At 38.6% G+C, this 22,923-nt stretch overlaps 1 protein-coding gene across 2 annotated transcripts in view; it reads right to left on the bottom strand.

The window, feature by feature from the left end:
- Top1 (DNA topoisomerase I) overlaps nt 1–22,923 on the bottom strand; it is an 82,639-nt gene that overhangs the window by 50,970 nt on the left and 8,746 nt on the right. For both annotated transcript variants that reach the window (XM_087654305.1, NM_022615.2), the window contains 1 exon segment: nt 5,633–5,735. Coding sequence is in view for 1 of the 2 variants with exons in the window: in NM_022615.2 (NP_072137.1) it covers nt 5,633–5,735 (103 nt within the window). In the remaining variant the exon portion in view is untranslated.

Raw genomic sequence — 22,923 nt, 5'->3', positions numbered from 1 at the left:
TCCTCCTGGAGCACTAATCCTCTTGTGAAACAAACAGCAAAATGGATGAAATATCAACCTTATTTTTTAAAGGAACAAAGTCTCCTTTACTTTTATCTGCTTGGAATATCAGAAACTAGGTTTTCATTTTAAACTAGCTAAGACTTAAAACCTTCTTTTCATAATGCCCTTTCTTGTCTTATGCTTCAAACAACTGAATTCCAAAGACGATGATCATGAAGAAGAGGAGGAGGAAGAAATGGAAGAGGAAGAGGAAGAAGAGAAGGAGGAAGGGGAAGAAGAGGAAGAGGGGAAAAAAGAGGAGAAAGAGGGTGAAGACGAGAAGGAAGAAGAGGAGGAAGAAGAAACAACTAATGATGAAGATGATGATGGGGGAAAGTAGCCATGCTATTTCTAAATAGACAATTATGAGACTATGACTCTCAGAGAAGCTAAACAAACTGAAGAGAAAATTGGCCAGGGTTTCTTTAAAGACCTTAGATAAACAGAAGGAAGGCAAGAGAAAGGACAAGCAAAGAGGTGACAATAAAACAGGAAGATAAAGCATTTCTCTTTTACACTAGAAAAGTAATCGGGGTTGGGGATTTAGCTCAGTGGTAGAGCGCTTGCCTAGGAAGCTCAAGGCCCTGGGTTCGGTCCCCAGCTCCGAAAAAAAGAACCAAAAAAAAAAAAAAAAAAGAAAAAAGAAAAAAAGAAAAGTAATTAATCTTTAGGGAAAAAGGGAGGGTAGAACTCCTGTAAAACCCAGAATCTGATATTCTGGGAAGCTAGATGTTGGCTATGGGAAGCAATCAAAATCTCTTCTTTATTTTATAGCCAATTAAAGTACTTAGCAAATAGCAAAAATATTACCACCTAATATTGCTACACATCTTGCTACAACAAAACACTAAATGAGTACTGGTATCTAAACTTTGCACATCTGGAAATTAAAGCACAGAATGCTTAAGTAACTTGCCCAGGGAGAATCATTTCATGAGAAAGAATGAGGATTTCAACTCAGGCAGTTTGTCTCCAGTCATGAGATTAACTGTTCTATTATTTCCCAAACAAAGCAAACAAAAAACAAACACTATTAGGTTGAAAAAATCTGCTCATCTTCTGAGAAGAGGCCTTAGTCACTAATATGTGCCAACTATGCACAGCAGCAGACACTGAAGGTGACAATGGAATCTTGAGCATTCCTGTAAGAGAATGAGTAGGCTTTGAAGACACAGAAGAAATTAAGGCTTTACAAGGAAAGAAAGCAGGCAGTGAAGTAAAACTTAAATGCTTTAAATAAAAGAATTTCAGGTAACTTTAAGTTGTCTCCCAGAAAATAGCACAGCAGCTAGTTTTCAAAAGGCTCTAAAGCATAGCAATTGCTGAACGTCCGTCATCTTTAGGCTACTAAGCAAAATCACAAGGATCTGCTCTTTGAAATACCACAGTAGTGAATGCCTGACACCAAAAAGTACCCAACTCTATACACAAAGGGGGTTGGGGGGAGGTGAGGGTTGTGTTCCTTATATAAGCCTATCTACTATAAAATTTGACCTGTAAATTAGGTATAAGGGATTAATAGCAACAGTCACCATCTTCTGTAGCTCTCAACACAATCTTTCACCTCTCCTTTGAGAACTTTTGCTTTCCACTTACCAGAAACATTTTACTGCTTGCTTTGGTATATCCTAATTGCTGCATCATCACGCATACACTTTGAAGGCATTGAATAAAGGTAAATTTAACACAACTTTCAATTATGATTGACAAGCAGGATGAGAATTATGTATTGTGAATATACTAGACAGATGAATCAAGTCCCTGGGTTTAATTTCCTGAAGGTGACAGGAAGTCATAAAATTTGAAACTTATGTCCAAACGTAGCTAATCCTAACAAAAAGATCTTTTAATTAAAGCCAGCCTGGGTAACCATCTCAAAACAAATAAACATACAAAACTTATAAACCATTTATCACTAGGTAGGAATTTTCTATTATTATAGTTTGGACTTGCTGTCTGAAGAAAATCATTGCAAGTTGTGCCAAGAAAGAAATACTGTGTGCAATTACAGAAAATTCATGCAGAATAGACTATTCCTTTGTCTGCAAGTTGGAGAATGTTCCCAAAGATGACCAAATCAATGCGCATCCTAAACTTCTATTTCCTTCTCCATCTAAGTTCTTTATCCATTGCATTTTGGTTTATAGTCTTTTCATGGCTACCCATCTTATAAAGAGCTGCCCAATTATCCAAAACAAGAACCTTTTCTGTATTATAAATCCCCCTTTCTAAACTGTTTCCAGTAGCTTCTTCACCCCCTTTAAAATCAAGCTCTTCTTTAAATTAATTTCTTTAAACAGTAGGTAATTTATCTCCAGACAACATTTTGGTCCTACCCTTTGTAACTAAAGTATCCACCTAAATTGGATCCCTTCTGAAACGAAATACATGCTACAATAGTAACATGTCTTGTTTATGTTCTGCTCCTTGTGATATGGGGAATAAACTTCAGGCTTGTGTATTCTAGGTGGTACACTACCACAGAGATACATCCCTCAACCCTTTTCATGTTTTTCTTACCATCTGGAATGCCCCTTTAATTATATTTGAGATAGTTATAGTTTAGTTTGGCCTGGAACTTGGTCTCCCTCCTGCCATTATCTCCCAAGCCAAGTGCCACTATGCCTACCAGATACCTCTTTTTTAGCCGTTACCTTTCACCCTTTTGTGAACATTAATTATTTTCAGTGGCTGGCTTCATGTTGTCTCCATGAGCTAGGTGTGGCGGTACATGCCTTCAATCCCAGCACTTAAGGGGCAGAAGCAGGAGGATATCTGAGTTGGAGGTCAGCCTGGTCTTCGGAACTAGTTTTAGGACAGCCAGAGCTACACAGGCTTCAGAAAGGTTGCCTCCACCATGAAACCTTAAAAATGCCATAGCTCCAAATCAGATTTATCAATAATTAACTACTGAGTTAGAGTCCACCACAAAACCTGACAGCTGAAATTGATCTATATGATCCTTTATTAGGTTTTGTAGACATTGCCATCATCACTCTCATTATCTAAATTTCTTAGCACAAAGTCAACCAAAAATGAAAAGGAGGCAAAAAAGGTAAGATGCTTAGATCAGGATGCAGCTTGTGAATGACAGAACTTGACCCTTTGTTTTACCTAAAACTAAAGAAAATCTGATTAGGAATGATTAAGAGACTGCCTGGTCATACACACTACAAGCCCAGTAATGCTTTGAGAGCTAGAAAAACAGTCCCTTTACTTCAAAGTATTTTTTTTAAAACTCTGATCTGCAAAATATTACTATTCTGTCCTAGTTTACTTTCTATTGTTCTGATAAAACAGTGGTCAAAAGGAACTTGGGGAGGAAATGGTTTATTTGGCTTACATGTTTGAGGTCACAATGTACTAAAAGAAGCCAAGGCAGAAGGCATGAAGGAATGACTACTGATGATAAAGTTTCTTCATGGTAAGGAAAAAACAAAAAGCAAAAATACCAAACCCAAACCTTTTCTATTGCATTATACATAAGCTAGAACATCATAACAAACAGGATAAAACTGATTTAAGGGTTACAGATATAGCTCAGTTATACAGTGCTTCAAATATGTGTTCATGAATCAATGTTCACAGCAGTATTATTCCTAACAGCCAAACACAGTAATCACCACGAAAAGAATACATTCAGAGGACCACAGAACATAACTCAATGGGGGAATTAGTAATATGACATAGTTAGAAAGATAATACTAAAAGAATGTTAAGAATATGTCTATAACAAGAAAGTCCAGGAGGTGTAGCAATGCTTGGGAAGTAGGAAAATCACTAGTTCCAGGCCTACCTGGGCCTACAGAACCAGAACCAAGAACAAGCCCGGGCAACTTGGTGAGACCCAACCTCTCTATCAATCTAAAAGAGAGTGAGGGATATATAGTTCAGTGGTACTGTTTTGTCTAGCATTTTAAGGCCCTCAGTTTAATCCCTAATAGAAGGGGAATAGGGAGGAGAGTAATAGACAAACAGTCATAGCATATTTTAAGGCCTAGTGGTATCAGAAACATGTTGTATCTAAGAAATTTAAAAGAAGTTTACAAGGCTCAATAAACAGTATAAGGTAAAGGCAAATGACAAGGAAAATATAGCGGAGGAACGAAGGCAACCAAAGCCTGCTAGGGAAGCACTATGCATATTAGAAGGAAAAAGTGCCCCCCCCCCCCGCCCCCAAAAAAAGCATGGAGGAGTGAAAGGGATGATTTTAAGAGGGGCTAGCTAAGAACATGATTTATCTCAGTACCTCACTTGAACACAGTTCTAAAATTTCGGTGTCACCATTCTATAAATGTCAATTAAGTCAGGTTGTGCAACACTGCACTTGATTCTTTTTTATCTTTGTGTCTTGTACCATGTAGCCTAGATCTGGCCTCTATCTTCTGGTTATCACCTGGCTCAGACTCAGAATGCTAAGGTTACAGGTGTTAGCCAACCACGCCCAGCTACTGGTTGATGTGATTTAAGCCTCCATTAGCCTTGGAGATTTTTTTTTACATGTACTAATAACAATTATTAAAAACAAAATAAAACTATTGGCTATAATTATGAATTCTCTTCATAATTCTGAGTTAATGTGTATGCATATTTTGAGGCTCTGATAATACTATAGAAACACATATTTAATGTATTATTGTGAAATTTGTTTCTTTATTGTTGGCAGTATTCTTTGCTCTCACATCTATTTTGGTAGACAATACTATTAGCTAGACAAATGTAAATTGAGGAAGATAAGATGCACAAAAAGCAAAACTTGACAAGTGCTAAGATTAATATTAAGAATAAACAGAGTGGAAACTAAGTTGTAAGAAATGACTATGTGTGGGGGGTTGGGGATTTAGCTCAGTGGTAGAGCGCTTGCCTAGCAAGCTCGAGGCCCTGGGTTCGGTCCCCAGCTCCTAAAAAAAAAAAAGAAAAGGAAAAAAAAAGAAATGACTATGTGGTAGGAAAAACAGGAAGGATACAGGATTTGTCCTCATAAGAGAAAAATTAAACTGGCTATTTTAATGACACATAAAAAATGTATTCCCAGATGAGTGGTGATGGCACACACCTTTAATCCTAGCACTCAAAAGGCACAGGCTGCAGGACCTACAGAGCTAGTTCCAGGACAGCTAAGGTATATACAAAGAAACCAGATCTCAAAAAACTGATAAAACAAAACAACACAATTATTACAAAAGAACAGAAACTTTCTCTTTTAACTTGTCTGCTGACAATGAGACAAACTAATGAAGCAGCTTTAAAATATAAAGTTTAAAATATAAATATAGTTTTAAAAACAATGGCATCTAATCACTTTTACCAAGGTAAGTGCTGCACGTTTGATTAAGCAGCCTGTTAAAATACATTTATACTTTAGTTATTGACAAATGCATACTAAAAGAAAACTCACCATGCCTGCTCTGTACGTCTAGATCTAACCAATGACTTCCTAAGTGAGGCCTGAATTATCAAAGCATTCTCTTCAGTAACTACAGCAGATCCGGTCTCTTACTTTGCTACCCACCTCAAACTGATACCTATCCATGGAAGCTAAAGATGCCAACTCCCTGTTGAGTGAGGAACCCTGTTGGTCAATCCTTACCTGTTGCTATGTTTAGACTTTTCCCGGTCCTTATCCTTATCCTTCTTGTGCTCCTTATGCCGGTGTTCTCGATCTTTGTGTTTATCTTTGTGTTTATGAGAATCTGCAATCAAAAGAGACAAGTCAGTCACAAGGAATCATGTTATCTTTTGCCTGCCTACCTTAACAAACACCTTTAGAAACAGAAATCAAATGGCAAAGTGGTCATAAAAGCATATCCTACTGGTAGAAAAACATCACAAAGACACCCCCCTATTGCCTTGCCTCAAATCCAGTAACTTAAAAATAATAAGCAAACACTGTACCACTAAGCTGCCTCCATGGTTTCATTTCCTGCTGAGTGACATCCATTACAATGAAGTACTGTGATTTACAACTCACATGTTGATGAACATTTACTTCTAAATGAAGTAAAACTGCTAGGTCATATTTAAAAAATGCACTTTTAACTTTATAGGAAACTGTTCAACCATATATTCCTAAGTGGCATACTGTCATATATTTCCATGAACAATTATTATAGCTACTACAAATCATTAGCAACACCTAGAATTACCAGTCTTGGCTTTTGTTTGTTTTTCAAGGCAAACTCTTGCTATGCAGCTGCCTGGCATGGAATTCTCTATGTACAGCAGGCTGGCCTCAAACTGAGAGCCCCACCCACCTCTGCCTCCTAGGTACATTACAATGCCTGGCTAACAGTCTTTACTGTCTTAATTTTTGCTACTCTAAAAGGTAGATCACGGTGGTTTGAGTAAGAATGACCCGACACCCCTCCCCCATAGTTTCATATATAAATGCTTAGTCATCAAGTAGTGGCATTATTTGAAAGTTAGGTGTGGCCTGATTGGAGAAAGTATGTCACTGGAGGTGGGCTTTGAGGTTTCAAAAGCCAAAACCAGTCCCAGGAGCCTCTTCAACAGTGAATCAAGAGGAAGCTCTCAGCTACTTCTCCAGCAGCATGCCTGCCTCCTGCTGCCATGCTCCTAAACATGATAATGGACTAAACCTCTGAAACTGTAAGCAAGCCCCCAGTTAAATGCTTTGGTCGTGATGTCTCTTTATAGCAATAGTGGGCAGTATATATATACTGGCCCATTGTGGTTTGGTGTGGTTTTTTTTTTTTTAAGAATTTTTAAAAATTTTATACATGAGTGTTTAACTGCATATATGTAAATGCCCTGTGTTCTATGTGCTGGGTTCCCCGTGGAGTATTGGATCCACTGGAACTGGAGTTGCAGATGAGCCACTATGAATGCTGGGAGCCAAACCTAGATCCTCTGCGAGAGCAAGTGTTCTTTACCACTGAGCCGGCACCCCCACTGTGGTCTTAATTCCTGATCTTCTAATGATTAGATGTTGTTTAGTAAGACTTTGTCGTTACCGACTCTTCACCTATTTTAAGTATCTATTGCACTTTCTCCCACTGCAGTATGTATGTTTGTCTGTGTGTATTACTGAGTTGTATAAGTTCCCCAACACTACCATCCCTCATTTTTCAGAACAGGGTGTCTCTGTGTAGACCAGGCTATCCTTGAACTTACAGAGATCCACCTGCCTCTTTAAGTTCTTCATATATTTCTGGGTTGCAATTTTTTGGCCACATATATTATGATACTATAAAAATTTTCTTTTAGTCCTGGCTTGCTATTTTGGATAAATACCATCCAACCTCAGACATCCAAGTGTTAGGAATTATAAAAGTGAACTTAAGTTAGGGGCAGCTCACAACCTCCTGTAATTCCAGCCCCTTGTGGCCCCCAGGGGCATCTACATTCACATGTACATGGACAAGTAATAAGATAAATCTTTAAAAAATAAGGCAGAGAGAGCCTGACAAAGACATCTGATGTTGACCCGCAAATGCACATGCATCTTCCCTTGCACTTACTTCTACAAGGAAATGTCAGTACAGCCTCCAACATTAGCTCATAAAGGCACTGGAACTTCCCAGTTCCTCTCTCCTTGTTCTAGTGAAAAATCAGCTACCACACTAGCAGCACACTCAAGACACATGTGGTACGGAACTGATACTTCCTTCTAGCAGCCGAGGGAAGAAATTATCTTGGAAGGGAATACTCCACAGCCCAATTTAGCCTCATATGACTGTAACTCTGGGTAACATGCGATTTTTATGACTTTTTAAAAATGAATTCTTAAATTCTATGAAAGACTGTTTTTTTAATGAATTGAAAGACTTTTTAATCAATTCTTAAATTCAACTAGCCTCCCAAAACCTTGGGACTATAACGAATGTGACACTTATGCCCAACCTAAATCAACAAAATTTGAAGTAGCATGTTTCACAGTAATAAGATTATGTATAAGTTAAGAATTGCTGGCCTCGGGGGCTGGAGAGATGGCTCAGCGGTTAAGAGCACCGACTGCTCTTCCAAAGGTCCTGAGTTCAATTCCCAGCAACCACATGGTGGCTCACAACCATCTATGGGATCTGGTGTGTACTTGTATACATAAATTAAATAAATAAATCTTTAAAAAAAAAAAAAAAGAATTGCTGGCCTGCAGCAATGGAAGTAATACTTGGCATAACTGAGTATCTATTCTAGACCAGACCTCAAAGAAAGAGGAACAGTAATATTTGCAAGATCATGCCCTAGGTTCTAAGAAATTTCCATCCCACAGAGAAGAGAATAACAAAAGTATATAGTGTTCGAAGACTGAACTCAAATCTTGAACCCTACCCTCTGACTTCTAAGTCTTCAGTTTAAAGTATTAACATGCTGAGTCAATCTGGATAAAATTGGTGGCCTTTATCTCATGTCATAAAAATGACAATGCATGCACTAGGACTACTACCTGAAATAAAGCATGTGTTGTTTTATTTATAGTTAGAAATCAGCAAATGAGCTTTAGAATGTTGAATGTTACCATGACAAGGAACTAATGTATGACAGAGGGGAGAAAAAGAGCACCACTGTATGTAATTCAACAAATCCATGACCACATACAAAAAAGACTGGCAAACATACATTTAAAAAAATGTAGTCTCCAGCTCTGAAAAAAAAAAAAAAAAAAAAAAAAAGATACATAGGGAGCCCCTGTCTCAAAAACAAAAAAATGTAGTGGGTTGGGGATTTAGCTCAGTGGTAGAGCGCTTGCCTAGTAAGCGCAAGGCCCTGGGTTCGGTCCCCAGCTCCAAAAAAAAAGAAAAGAAAAAAAAAATGTAGTAATTTTAAAATTTAGAAATTTATGAACTTGAGTTTTGAATGTGCTTCATCTTATTTTCCATAATGAACTACTTTTATAATAAAGTTAGTTAAAGATTAGCAAACTTTAAAATTCATTTTGAAGCCAGACCTGGTAGTGTACACATTTAACCCCAACACTGAAGAGCGAAGGCAGACAGATCTCCAGTTCAAGGCCAACCTGGTCTACACAAAGAGTGCCAGGACAGCCAGGATTATAGACTCTGTCTAAATAAACAAATTTATTTTTGTCAAACACAAACATGTAAAAGTCACTAAAAAAGCACTCAACTTTAAAATAGTAAAAACTGAAATACAAATTTAGAGTAGTTTCTATAGGTTTCACATATATTATCTTCCAAAAATGTATAAATTTTCAAAATGGAATTTAAAACCAGGTCCCAAGTCTTTGAAAACAAATGCTACCTACAAATGTAAAATTTAACTATCCAGGGAAAGAAATAGGGCTGCTGGTAAATAGTTGCATGGACACAAGATCTAGTCAAAGTCATTGCCTATCTAGTATATTCTCAAACTGTGCTACAAATGTTGTGACAGATTTTAAATTGAAAAAAAAAAAAGGGCAAAGTTCTTAATTAAAATCTCTATGGCTGGCAAGGTTGCTCAGGCTGAAAAAGTGCTTGATGTCAAACCTGACAATTATGTGTAATCCCCAGGAATGAATGTACATGGCAGAAAAATGACTTCCACAAGTTGTCTTCTGACCAGAATATGTGTAAGCCCACCAACCTCTACATGGTTCTACATGGCAGACTTGGATATCTGAGGGAAAATGATATAGTAGATTTAAATCACAATACAAGTAGCATTGTGCACATGGAGAAAGATGTTAAACAATCATTTAACATTTAAAAAACATGGGCTGGAGAGATGGCTCAGCGGTTAAGAGCACTGACTGTTCTTCCAGAGGTCCTGAGTTCAAATCCCAGCAACCACATGGTGGCTCACAACCATCTGTAATGAGATCTGATGCCCTCTTCTGGTGTGTCTGAGGACAGCTACAGTGTACCTATATACATAAAATAAATAAATTAAAAAAAAACATTTAAAAAACATAATAATCTATTAACTTAAATGTACAGGGCCTTATATACTAGTAGGTAAACTGATAAACTGAAACCTTTACCCTAGCAGTGGTAGCACACACCTTTAGGCCCAGCACTCAGGGCAGAAGCAGGCAGATCTCTGAGTTTGAGGTCAGCCTGGTCTACAGAATGAGTTCCAGGACAGCCAGGGCTACACAGAGAGCCCTTGTCTCAGAGGGAAAAAAAATAGCAACAACAACAACAAACCAACCCCCAAACAAAAACCACTAAAGATAAATATTTAAAAAGTATTCGAGCGGGGCTGGGGATTTAGCTCAGTGGTAGAGCGCTTGCCTAGGAAGCGCAAGGCCCTGGGTTCGGTCCCCAGCTCCGAAAAAAAAAGAACCAAAAAAAAAAAAAAAAAAAAAAAAGTACTTGAGTAAATTAGAGTTGGAATCAAGAATTATAACGATTTAAAACAACACCAGCAAAAAGTTGCCAGTTATTAAAGTTATGATGGGTACACAGGAAATCAAACTACTGACACACATGTGTATCCTTGAAACTTTTTACATTTACATAATAAACATTATCTCTAAGCATCTTCCTTCCCAATTCTTTGGGGTTTTTTTTTTTGTTGTTATTATGTAAAAGAAAATAAGCATAATTCAAGAAAGAATCTGTATCAGGGAGATAAAAATAAAAAACAATTTTGTTTGGTATTGGGGCTGGGGATCAAATCCAAAGTCCTGTTCTACACTAGAAACTGGTTTCTTAGTGAATATCCCCAGCCTTTGGGGTTTGAAACAAGAGCTTGCTAAGCTGTCTGTAGAACTCAAGATCCCTCTGCCTCCATCTCCTAAGTACTGGGAAAACAGACCTTTGCCACCACAGTAGGTGCCAAAAGATAAATTTTAATAGATAACGTTAACCCTGGGTCAGAGTGTTCTACTCTAGGACGACAGCTACTTCAAACTGAAAAAGAACAAAAATCATACTTGAGAGAAGACAGACCCAGAAGACAGTGAAAGCAAAAAGACTAAGAACAAAGGGGAAAAAAATTCAAGAAAATAGGAGCTGAATTCAGTTCTAAGAACTCATTGTGAAAAAAGAGCGTAGAGAAAGACCAGAAGTCTTGAGAACCTAGTTGCGGGAAGAGCCAGAGGCCCTGGTGAGAACAAATAGTAAGACTTTATTTTATTTGTCTAACTGAAGCCAAGCATATAGAGCAACAGTGGGACACCTGACAGAGATAGTACAAAGGAAGAGGCAGGAAGTAAGAAGTAAAACACCCAGGAAGAGCACACAGAACTCTATCATGCATCCTGAAAATACTTGTTTATAGAGACTATATTAGTGGCTTTAAAGATTAAGTATACACCTCCTGGAATTTGTCAAAAAGTAGGTATGTGTTAAAATATTTATAAAAACAATTATGACACTCCAAGTATCTATCAAATGCAAAATGAACTGCAAAAAACTTGACTGATTGCTAAGAAATTAAACATGCCAACTACTATGTACTGTATCACCATAAAATCGTATTCACTGGATATCGTCTGGCTCTTATACATTGTATGAGCCCATGCACAATTACACACACACACACACACACAAAACCAACAATAATTATTTCAATTCTTAACAGTTGAAAACTCTAGATGGAGGCTGGAGAGGTGGCTCAGCAGTGGTTTAGTGTACTGACGGTTCTTCCAGAAGACCAGGTTTCAAATCCCAGCACCCACATGGCAGCTTATAACTATAATTCCAAGATCTGACACTCTTACATAGACATACATGTAGGCAAAACACCAACGTAAACAAAATAATGGTAAATAAAAGATAAAAAGAAAACTAGATGAAACCACAGGAATACTAAAGTCTTCGAAAAGACAGAAGTTTGTAACAAATTTTTGTCATTTAAATAAAATTACTCCAGAAAGACATATAAGTAAATGAATAAATAGAAAACACCAGACGTCAACATCTTTTTGTTATTATTACCCAAAGAATTCCTTCTTAAAGTTAAAAGAGCTTTTAAGTAAAGAAATTTCCAGCTCCTGAGTTCGGTTCCCAGCACTTAATGTTGGATAAACTCACAAGTGCACCATCTCTGGATTCCAAGGGCACAGACATACATACATTTAAAAATAAAGCAGAAAACCAACTACCAAATAAATGAAGATCCTCCATCTTTTTCTCACTGAAGGAGCGATTTCTAGTTAGCATTACACAGAATTTGATGGTTAATGTGCACAGCAAAAGGCATCCTTGTATTAGCAGATGCAGGATTATACTGTGAGAGCTATTTAATTTACAACCATTATATTACTCGAGTCCAATGCACCTTACGAAAGACTGATCAGGCAAGGACTCTGTCCTTTACAATCCAATCATGTAAGTGAATATAGGAACCTGAATAGCCATTATACAGACATATAAGAAAAGGGGACATTAAAACAGGAGCCAGAGGGTTGGGGATTTAGCTCAGTGGTAGAGCGCTTGCCTAGGAAGCGCAAGGCCCTGGGTTCGGTCCCCAGCCCCGGGGGGGGGGGGGGGGGGGGGGGGGGACAGGAGCCAGCAACATGCAGACTCTTAGCATGTAGCCATTTTAATGAAAAGGAAATACATGTTACACCAAAGGTAACAGTCATTCTTTACTAAATATGCATTTTGCTTTATATTTTTTAAAATAAGATACACCTAGTTGGACAATATAATTCTTGAGGCAGGAGAATTATTCAATGTCTAATCAAGTAACTCACGTGCTCAATCCCTCCTTTGACCCACCAATACTACACCTAGGAATTTACCTGAAGACATACCTCCAAGGTATCTAGAGTCTCTAGAGTCTAGAAACAGGATGAATGGATGATGACCGCAACAATGCCAAGAGGAAAAACTTCCAAACAAGTGACAGATAAAGGGAAGCAATCAGAAGGCAGACTAATTAACACTAAGTATGTAACAAAGGATTAAGAAAAACAATGAGGAATGAGGAGGGCTGGAGAGATGGCTCAGCGGTTAAGAGCACCGACTGCTCTTCCAGAAGTCCTGAGTTCAATTCCCAGCAACCACATGGTGGCTCACAACCATCTGTAGTGGGATCCGATGCCCTCTTCTGGTGTATATGAAGACAGCTACAGTGTACTCACATAAAATAAATAAATAAATCTTAAAAAAAAAAAAAAGAAAAGAAAAACAATGAGGAAATTAAGACTATTCTGAAGAATTATAACAGAGTTTCTATATTACCAACCTTCAAAGAATAATTGTATAAATGCTATTAATATAATTTTTTACATGTCTTGCTACTGTTATTCTTCTACATTTATTTATTCTGTTTGTAAATTACTTCTATCCTACAAAGTGGGTCTCAAGGACTGAACTGAGATGAAAAAAGTAGTTTGGGCTGAAATTTACTAGGAGCTGAGGAAATTAAGAACCAAGCACTCTGGCAGATAGACTACCTACAATAAGAAATAAGCAACAACCCAGGCAGTGGTGGCCCATGTGTTTAAACTCAGTGAAGGCTCAGGAGTCAGAGGCAGGCAGATCGCTTAGTTCTAGGCCAGCCCAGTCTACGAAAGGGAGCTCTGGGACAGCCAGGGCTATACAGAGAAACCCTGTCTTGTGTTTGCACTGTGTGGGGGAAGGTGGAGGGTGTAGGAGGCAAGGGTAGGGGAGGTAGGGGGCAAAGAGCAGGGGGAGAGGCAGAGAGCAACAGCGGCTAGCCACTATTATCACTGCTGAAAATGTCATCCTCTCATGACTGATCAAAACTAAGTACAATGTACTTCTTGGCAGCGAGAAAATGATGAAGTTAATTCTCATCAGGAATATATTAAAAAATAAAGCTTAATATATGATTCAGAACCTAGGTTCAAAACCTAGCACCACAAATTGACTCATTAGTTATTTATGCTTATCTCTCTAAAGCTATTTGGTCCCCAAATCTTTTTTTAAAAAAGTTATAGAAATACTCATTTTTCTTACAGTTCTAGAGTCCTCTTCATAAACAAAAAGTAAACAAGGTATCTAGAAATAAATATCTGCAACAAACAAGTCAGACAAAAATTTAATTTGCTGAAAAAGAAAATCTCTCAGGCTGGTCCTGAGTTCAATTTCCAGCAATCACATGGTGGCATGTTCTCCTGTCATGCAGGCATACACATAGAGTGCTCATATACATAAATAAATACATATTTAAAAAAGAAAAAGGGGTTGGGGATTTAGCTCAGTGGTAGAGCGCTTGCCTAGAAAGCGCAAGGCCCTGGGTTCGGTCCCCAGTTCCGGAAAAAAAAAAAAAAAAAAGAAAAAGAAAATCTCTCAAACCTGACGTACTCTCTAAAAAGAACAAAGAAGCTGGAAATTTGTCCCTTTTAGCTTCACCTGGCCAAATAAAGCTTCCTTTTCCATAGGAAAATCAGACACACAAATTATATGACAAAGAAAGCCAAACCCACAAAACATTTTACAAAACCTTGGAATGATCGAGATAGAAGAGATAGAGAATGCCTGTAGCCCTTTTAGCTACTCAGAGATTGCAGGAAGACTGGGTGTTTAAACCCAAAGGTTCCCTGGGTGGAAGTTAGAACCTACCCCTTCAAAAGAATGATGAGACAGAATATGAACATCATAATTAAACACTACCACAGAGCTGCAAAAGAAGCAGATGAAACAAACAGATTTGCTCACAGCTAAAAAGATCAAATTCATTCTGTCACTTAGTGTATAGCCTTGGATGGAAAAGGAGCACAGAAGCAAGGTATAATGGCATTGGAAAGTCAGAGGCAGGCAGATCTGAGTTTGAAACCAGCCTCATCTACAGAGTGAGTTCCAGCACAGACAGCCAGGGCTACAAAGAGAAATCCTGTCTCAGCACCACCACCCGAAAGAGAAGGCAGCACAGGAAAGGTCTCAGGAGCTTCACATCTCTGCTACCATAAACTTGGTATCTGTGTCCTTAGTAAAAACGGTCCTCTTTGTTAGAGGAAACAATAGCCGGGCTTCAGAAAAACTGATGTGTTTTTGTAAGTTAACCAATAGAATAGTTTCAATGGAGTTCCTGGATAATTTCTAAGAAATTACAAACATACTGACAACTGCCTATGAAATATAATCATTATTTAATCATCTTCATTATTAATTTATACAGAACTGAATTAAACTTAGTCACTGCATACAAGTTAAGAGTTTTGGCTCTCTCTATACATTCAAAGCAGGAATCATGCCCTAGGCACCTTGCCTGATAAGGCAACACTGGATAAAAGATGTTTGGTGTTTTATTCTCCTAAACTGAGATTCTGAAAAAACAATTTTGGCCTTCTTTAACAATCCTGTACTTAGAAGTCTGAGGAATTTCCAGCCTGGTCTAGGGAGATGGCTCAGCATGTCATAATGTTAGCCCACAACCAGAGAACTCTTATAAAATGCCAGATGAGGTGGCAGGCACCTGTAATCTCAACACTGGTGCCATAGATGGGCGAATTACCCCTATAAGCTTGAGAGTCTTTAAAAATGAGAGAACAGCTCTCAGGAGTTAGATCTCTTCCACCTTTAGGTGGGATCTCCTATTTCTGCTGCTAACTCCTTCATGCCATGCATGTTTGCATTATTTAGTAGGTGGCCACCTAACAAACTAGACAAGTCTATTCCTCTTTAAATGCAGTCAAAAGACAATCCAAGGGGGCTGGGGATTTAGCTCAGTGGTAGAGTGGTAGAGGCAAGGCCCTGGGTTCGGTCGGTCCCCAGCTCTGGAAAAAAAGAATCAAAAAAAAAAAAAGACAATCCAAACACATTTACACTTTCTAAGAGGAAGCACAGGCTGGGGGTGTGACACAGGCTCAAAGGTACTGCATTTGCCTAGCAGACCAATTCCATCTTATGGAGGAGAGAACTAAAGAATCAACGAGCATTAGCAATTATAAAACTGTTACACAATCTTCAAGATTTTAAAGTAATCAAATTAAGGCATGAGAAAGAGTCCTTTACTTCCATAAAAACAAAGGCAGAGAGAACTTTTTGGTACAAAGAAGGGAGCTCTGAGCCATGCTTGGAGACAGACTCTTTATACCATCCTTTCTTGACAGACTTTGAGATTTTATTTTAACAGCTGTATAACAGTATGACCTCCCTCCTTCAAATATAGTACTTACAAGTGTAAACAGCGTAGGAGGAAGGAGTCTATCCAAAGCTGCCTTCCCCAAGAAGGTAAACACACAGAACAACTTTTGTCAATGAAAATCTATATTCCTCTGACATACAAATATACATCCAGTTCACAAAATGGATATAGAACCATCTGTGCTGGCCCTTCAGCATACTCTCAGGAGGCAGAGGCAAGTGGACTGGGCATTGGAGGCCAGCTTGTGAAATTTAACAATACCTTGTCTCAAAAAAAAGACAATACACTGTGCTTGGCGGCACATGCTTTTAATCCTCAAAACAAGGGGATCTCTGTGAGTTGGAGGCCAGCTTCATCTACATAATGTATTCCAGGCTAGTTGGGGCTACATAGCAAGAACTTGTCTCCAAAAAAATTCATCATAAAATAAAAACAAAGGCATTAGCTGTGGTTCTCAATTTGTGGTCAAGACTCTTTTGGAGACTGAACAGTCCTTTTAAAGGGGTTACATATTAGATATTTATTTTATAAGAAATTACAAATTTGAAGTAGCAAAATTACAATTATGAAGTAGCAGTGAAAATAATTTTATGGTTGGGGTCACCACAACATGAGGTCGCAGCATTAGAAAGGCTGAGGACTTAGGCTTAGAATGTAGCTGTCCCACGTACAAGGCCTTAGCTTTACATTCCAGAACCACAAAATAACAATAAACAATAAGCCATGTGAAAAAATAGACTAATTAACTTAATTTTTTAAAAGAAAGTCCCATTATTATAAAGCTTACTGAAACCTTGCATCTTGGTCCCATAGAACCACACCCCCAAAGCTGGAGTTTACACAAAAATCAACATTATACTTATTAGTATGCACTTGTACTTTCTAATGCTTTAAAAGACTGTTTTTGTTTGGGACAGATAACAAACTGGTCTCTAGTGATAAAGTCCAACATCCAAGGGTGGTCATGTACTAGGAATGTGTGAATCTCCCCTAACAAGCCTGAAAACTTATTATCATTAAAAGTAAAAAACAGTGAAAAATTCCATTCCCTCTTTTCAACTGTCTCAACTTATACTTTAATAAATTAGAGTGTTTGTTTGCTCTCAGTCTAGGTCCATTTTAATGGTAAATTTAAGTTAAGTCTATACAAAAGCAGTTATTTTACAGTAATTCTCATTGAGAATGTTTTAATAAATCTTTCAAAGTCAGAAGACACAAGGAGTTCCTGGCTAAAAGCTCTTAAGAATTCTGAAATTGAAAAGAGGAGGAAAAAGATTTAAGAATTCACTCTAAAGCAAATCATGAGCTGGGGATGTAGTTGTGTAGCAAATGTGGGTAAAGCCCTGGAGGTTCAATCCTCAGTATATAAAATAAACAAATAGAGACATGGTACAAAGGGTATGAAGTATGCATACCCTTAACAACCAAAGAATTAATTCAGGGATGGTGGTATAAACCTTTAATAACAGCAAAGGCAGGCAGAGCTGTTATTTCCTGGCAAGGCTGGTCTACATAGTGAGTTCCACTACAGTTAGAGCTCTGTAGCAAGACCCAGTCTTAAAAAAAGGAGAGGTGGGGCTGAAGCTGAACCTGAAGCTTTGACTCAGCAGTTAAGGTAAGGGCACTGGCTTCTCTTTCATGGGACCGCAGCTGCAACCACTACTCCCAAACCCAGCCCCACCCCAGTTCCTAGCACCCACATAGCAGCTCACACCTGTCTATAACACCAGTTACAGGACTTTTCACACTCTCACACAGACATAAATGCAAATAAAACACCAATCAACATAAAAAAATCCAATATTAATCTACTTAAGATCCATCACAAACAGAACCACAGTCTGATGGATATTTAACTACTCCCATGATGTCTTGGGGGTGTCACTCAGGCTCCCCTTCACCTTGTTTCACATTTAACGCAGCCTGTGGCATCAATCAAACAGTGGATTAAACTCCTTGCTTTACAGTTTGGTTAAAAATTACACAACTGTGAGCTAATTAACATCTGAGCCTAAATTTCTAAAGTGGAAAATAGTGACAGATGAAATTACAGAGCCTTTTAGACATCACAGAGTAATAGTAATTGATTAAATTTCGGCTATTCGTTTCACCTCTAAGCATTTTCTACTCTATTCTCCAAAAACCGGATTATATTCAAAGCTAAACCTAGAAGAAACTGGTTCTATTTCTAGTCTCTACATATCTTACTCAAGTTGTTAAGATCTTAAATATCTATGTTCAGTGGTCTCAGCAGCCAAGGCTATAATATCATTGTTTCAGTAGATTAATGTTGTAGCTAAGTGTGAGCACAATTATTTATAAGCTGTAGCATACACTCAACATAGGCATGCAAGTGATAAAACAACCCTGACAGGGATACAGGAAAGAAGAGTTCTAATCTGCTTTTAATAAAAGTTAATGTACCAGATTCCTATAATTTATAATGTAGTGTTTATAGTATTAACTGTAACTTAATGTTTGTAAACTTGGTGTAGGTAACATGCTAGAAACTTAGAATTTCAAATAAGATATAAGCAAATAGTAACAATTTTAAAGGATACTATCCATGAAATTGTGTAAATTTAAGCCAACCTACTTTGCCAAATACAGACATAAACTACTTCATAGGGACACCGAAATAAAACAAGAACTCATTCTAGCCAAAGGACTTTAAATTTTCCTTGCTTAGCAATAGGGAGGTCAAGTAAAACTTGACCTACCTGAACTTCTAAGCGGTAAGGTTCTATTAGCACATTATCTAGAATAAAACAATGTAAACATATAGGTGGAAAATTCATTCAAACTTGTAACAACACTCTATTCACACTTGTCTTCAGATTTCTGGAGAAGTTGCAAGGGCCCCAAACATCTATTCCAAGCAAAATATAAACCTTAATCTCTTGGATTGTGTCTACATTTTAAAGTTGTGCTATCTAATAAGAAAGCAGCCAGTCACGAGTAACTACCACAAATTCAATAAAATAGAATGTCGTTGGGGGATGGTTTGAGCACTGTGTATTTAGATGCTGATGGATCTGGAGTCAGTCTGGAGGTTGGCATTGTCATGATATTTGGAGCATCTCCTGTCTCAACCACGTGTAAAAATTCCTTTCTATCACCTCTGATTGGTTAATAAAAGCTGACTCAGCCTATAGCTGGGCAGAAGAGAATAGGGCGGGACTTCTGATCAGAATCACAGGGTCCCAAGCAAAAAGAGAGAGGGAGAGAGAAGAGGAAAGAATTGGGAAGAGAGACCTGGGGAAGGACCAGGAGGACTGGCCAGGCGCAGGAAGATCGGAGAAGGACCAGGAGGACTGACTGACTAGGAGCAAGCAGATCAGGAGGGAATCGCCAAGAAGACACATGTGGAAAAGAGGAAGCCAGATTACAGGTAAAGAACCACGTGGCTAGGAAGTAGGTAGCCATAGAAGGTTAGAATAGATGAGTGTCTGGCCAGTCTAATGCCGGCAGTTTGTTAATAACTGTAGTTCTCTGTGTCATTTACTCAGGAACTAAAACAGACTATAGTGGGCACACAAATGCCCTGTTAATTGGGAGGAAAAGAGGCAAAGGAAAACCCTCAGAAGGTAGGGTTGGGAAGGGAGGCAGCATTACCTTTCATGTTGGTGTCTTGAAACACTGTAGCTGTTCCTGGGCATCTGCTGTACCAGCTATCATGAGCCAGCTTGGTAGGCTACACTAGCCAAATTGTGAGCATGAACTCTGAGCAGCTTCATGCCAGTGAAAGCCAGGTGCCCAGGCACAGATGGAGTTCTTACAGCAGGCCAGCCTCACATGCTCTGACCTGACACACTATTCAGTATAAATATTTTTTACTACAATAGAAAGCAGCAGGTACAGCTGCTGCACTTGAGCTCCGCTACCACGGAAGATGCCTTTGTGTCTTAGGGAACACAACTGTTAGAGTCTGGCAGTGTCATGGCCCTAGGGACTCCTATTACATTGGGTGACTGTGATGGTCCAAGGTCCTCATGAAAAGTGTCAACTACTAGGATGGATTAGGTGGGACAATGTCCCATTGTCACAGTTGGGACTAGATACCATGTGGCAGAAGGTGAGAGGACTCAAGAAAATTGCTCACACTGGGAAAATAGAGAATTTGACTAATGCAAGAGAAGAGACTAAAAAGACCTGTGGTGGTAGATAAGCTGATGCATGGTAAGAAGCCAAAAATCCCCTTAGGAAAGCAACCCCCCAAATCACCATGACAAACTACAACACCAAGGAAGGGTCTCTGAGCTGATCATCTAAAGATACCTCAAGAAACTTACTCTATGGTTCTAAGGGGTAAGCCACACCTGTGTCCTTTCCCCCTCAGGACTACTGATCAAGGTAGTTCTACCCTGTTAAAAGCCTGATAGGGCAAACAGCTTTCATTGTGGCCAATAGAGAATTAGATTTTGCTAATCTAGAAACCTGGGATCAAAACAATTTACTATATATTATATGACCTCCTCTGCAGAGCAGCAATTGAGAATCCCTTTGTCCCTGACTCCATACCTAGCGATCTGACCCACCCATGAAGCTGAAGCATTTTAACCACGTGGCATACTCTACAGAAGTGGGCCATCACTAAGTAGACTGCTTCTGAACAATGTCCCTAGAAAGTCAAAGTCTGAGTAATGTTCAACTAAAACATTAGTCTACTTCAGGAGCAAGACAAACAAATCCTATCTGTACTAACTCATCTTTTAAGAACTATACTTAAAGTTAAAATGCTTTATTCTTGCCTACGTAAGTTTCTGTAGTATGATTCATTTCCACAGGACAACCCTTCACTGCAATGTTTCTCCTTTCCCAGGAAGTAGACTAATCTAACCTGAACATGTACCTTCTCAACAGAGTTAAGACCATTCCTGCAGGCTTGTCCTTCACTTCCATTAACTGATCTCTTAAGGTCTGGGTAACAGAGAAAGTAACTTCCAACCTGCCTATACTATACAGGTGTTCACAGTTCAGTCTAAATTGACTTTGATTTCAATGGTCGGGGGCCTCAAATCTGTATTATGTCTGGCTATAAAGGTATCAGGGTGCTAATGTGTTTATACTAAGAAGTCTTTCTTTGAGGAATTATGACTGACCATTGAAACGTTCAGGCCATTCTATGGACCACTAGTGAGTTACAGCAAGAAACTGGAACACATTCCTGAAATTCTTTATACTCTAGAGAGCCCTTTCCTCACTAAATATCACAACCTTAAGGAAGTGCAAATACTGCCAAAATAATAAGTCCCAACCGGGGAGATTTTCTTGGAGGTTGGTTGGGAGGGGATAAAGCCTTAAGCAGTCACTACAAAAAACTAGGCTTTATACAAATAAATGTCTAGATTATAGAACTTAACCAGAAGACTATGACCAGATAATTTACCTTATTCTTGCCAACAATTTGATATGGGAATACATTAGTACCAGTACCTATTTTAATTCTGTACAATTTGCCTATTGTAATGATCTTCTTGATCAATGGTATAAGATGTATAAGATTTATTAGGTTTAATCTAATAGATACTAGACTAGTTAGTGAAGCATTCCTAAGTGACTTTTATTCCCTTTAAGTGGTAGTTTAAAAATAACAAATTCAAGACAATTCGATGCTTAGCATTAACTAGACTTATGAGCCACTGTGGAAGTTTCTAACTATATAATTTTTTTCACTGTCCTACAAATACCTATCCTCTCATACAACTATTAACATGCACTCTGCTACCAAATTTTTAATATAAGCTTTAATTTAGGGATTGTTTTTGTAGTACTAGAGATCAAACCTAGAGCACTGCACATACTAGGCAAGTACTCTACTCTTGAGTTGTGTTGATTGCCATGTTTAATAGACAGAAGCAACTCTGGAATGAAGATTACAAGACCAGCCAATGGTGTACAGGGAACAAAGTGGTAGGGTAAGTGGAATATTTATGGCATGTAGTAGCACAGAGTACATTATGATGAACAGGGTATGTTTCTCTCCAAAGCATGAGGAGATAAAGGGAGTGAATGAGCAGAGAAATGAGATCTGGGAGAATGAAAGAAGGAACGGCTGCTGTGACCATGTGCTATTCTGATCCATCAAGCTTAAGTCCTTGTATCTGAGCGATGTGTTATGTCTTTGAGACTAGCTAGAGGTGAAGTTTGCATGTAGAGGTGCCCTCATCCTTGTTGGTGATGCTGGTTTCGAAGTGGTATGTGCTTGGGCAACCCCACAGTGCAAATAGTGCATCTTTGTCTCCAGGGTCAGACTGAACACATACTAGATCAGACAAAGGCTCTTTATCACCTAGTAGGCACCTTTTTCTCCTCAGCATACCACCAAGACTGCCAGCAGGACAGCAAAGCTGATGACTTGATTCGTGGTGCAAGAGCTCTGTTCTAAATTCTGGACTTTGGTAGCTGCAGCCTTGTCTGGAAACACTACTGCCTGCCTCTTTTCATTTTTAAGACAAGGTCTCACTAAATTGCCCAGGTTGACATGGAGCTCACTTGATCATCCTCTTGCCTCAGCCTTCTAAGAAGTTAGGAATACAAGCCTGAGCTAACCTTGATATGCTTGTTTCCCTAAATTACTATTTCACAGGAAGCTGGGTTGGCCACTTTAAGCAAGACCTAGAATTAATAAGGATTAAGTTAATTCTCAAGTGACTTCAGTCTTTCATTTTAAAAAAGTTTTGGGGGCTGGAGAGATGGCTCAGTGGTTAAGAGCACTGACTGCTCTTCCAGAGGTCCTGAGTTCAATTCCCAGCAACCACATGGTGGCTCACAACCATCTGTAATGGGATCTGATGCCCTCTTCTGGTGTGACTGAAGACAGCGACAGTGTACTTATATATAATAAATGAATAAATCTTTAAAAAAAAAAGTTTTGGGGCCTTTGAAAAAAAACATGCTGATAAGACATTG

The sequence above is a fragment of the Rattus norvegicus genome, chromosome 3, assembly GCF_021556685.1.
Source record: "Rattus norvegicus strain SHRSP/BbbUtx chromosome 3, alternate assembly SHRSP_T2T, whole genome shotgun sequence".
NCBI lineage: Eukaryota > Metazoa > Chordata > Mammalia > Rodentia > Muridae > Rattus > Rattus norvegicus.
This window is presented reverse-complemented; position numbering and strand designations above follow the sequence as displayed.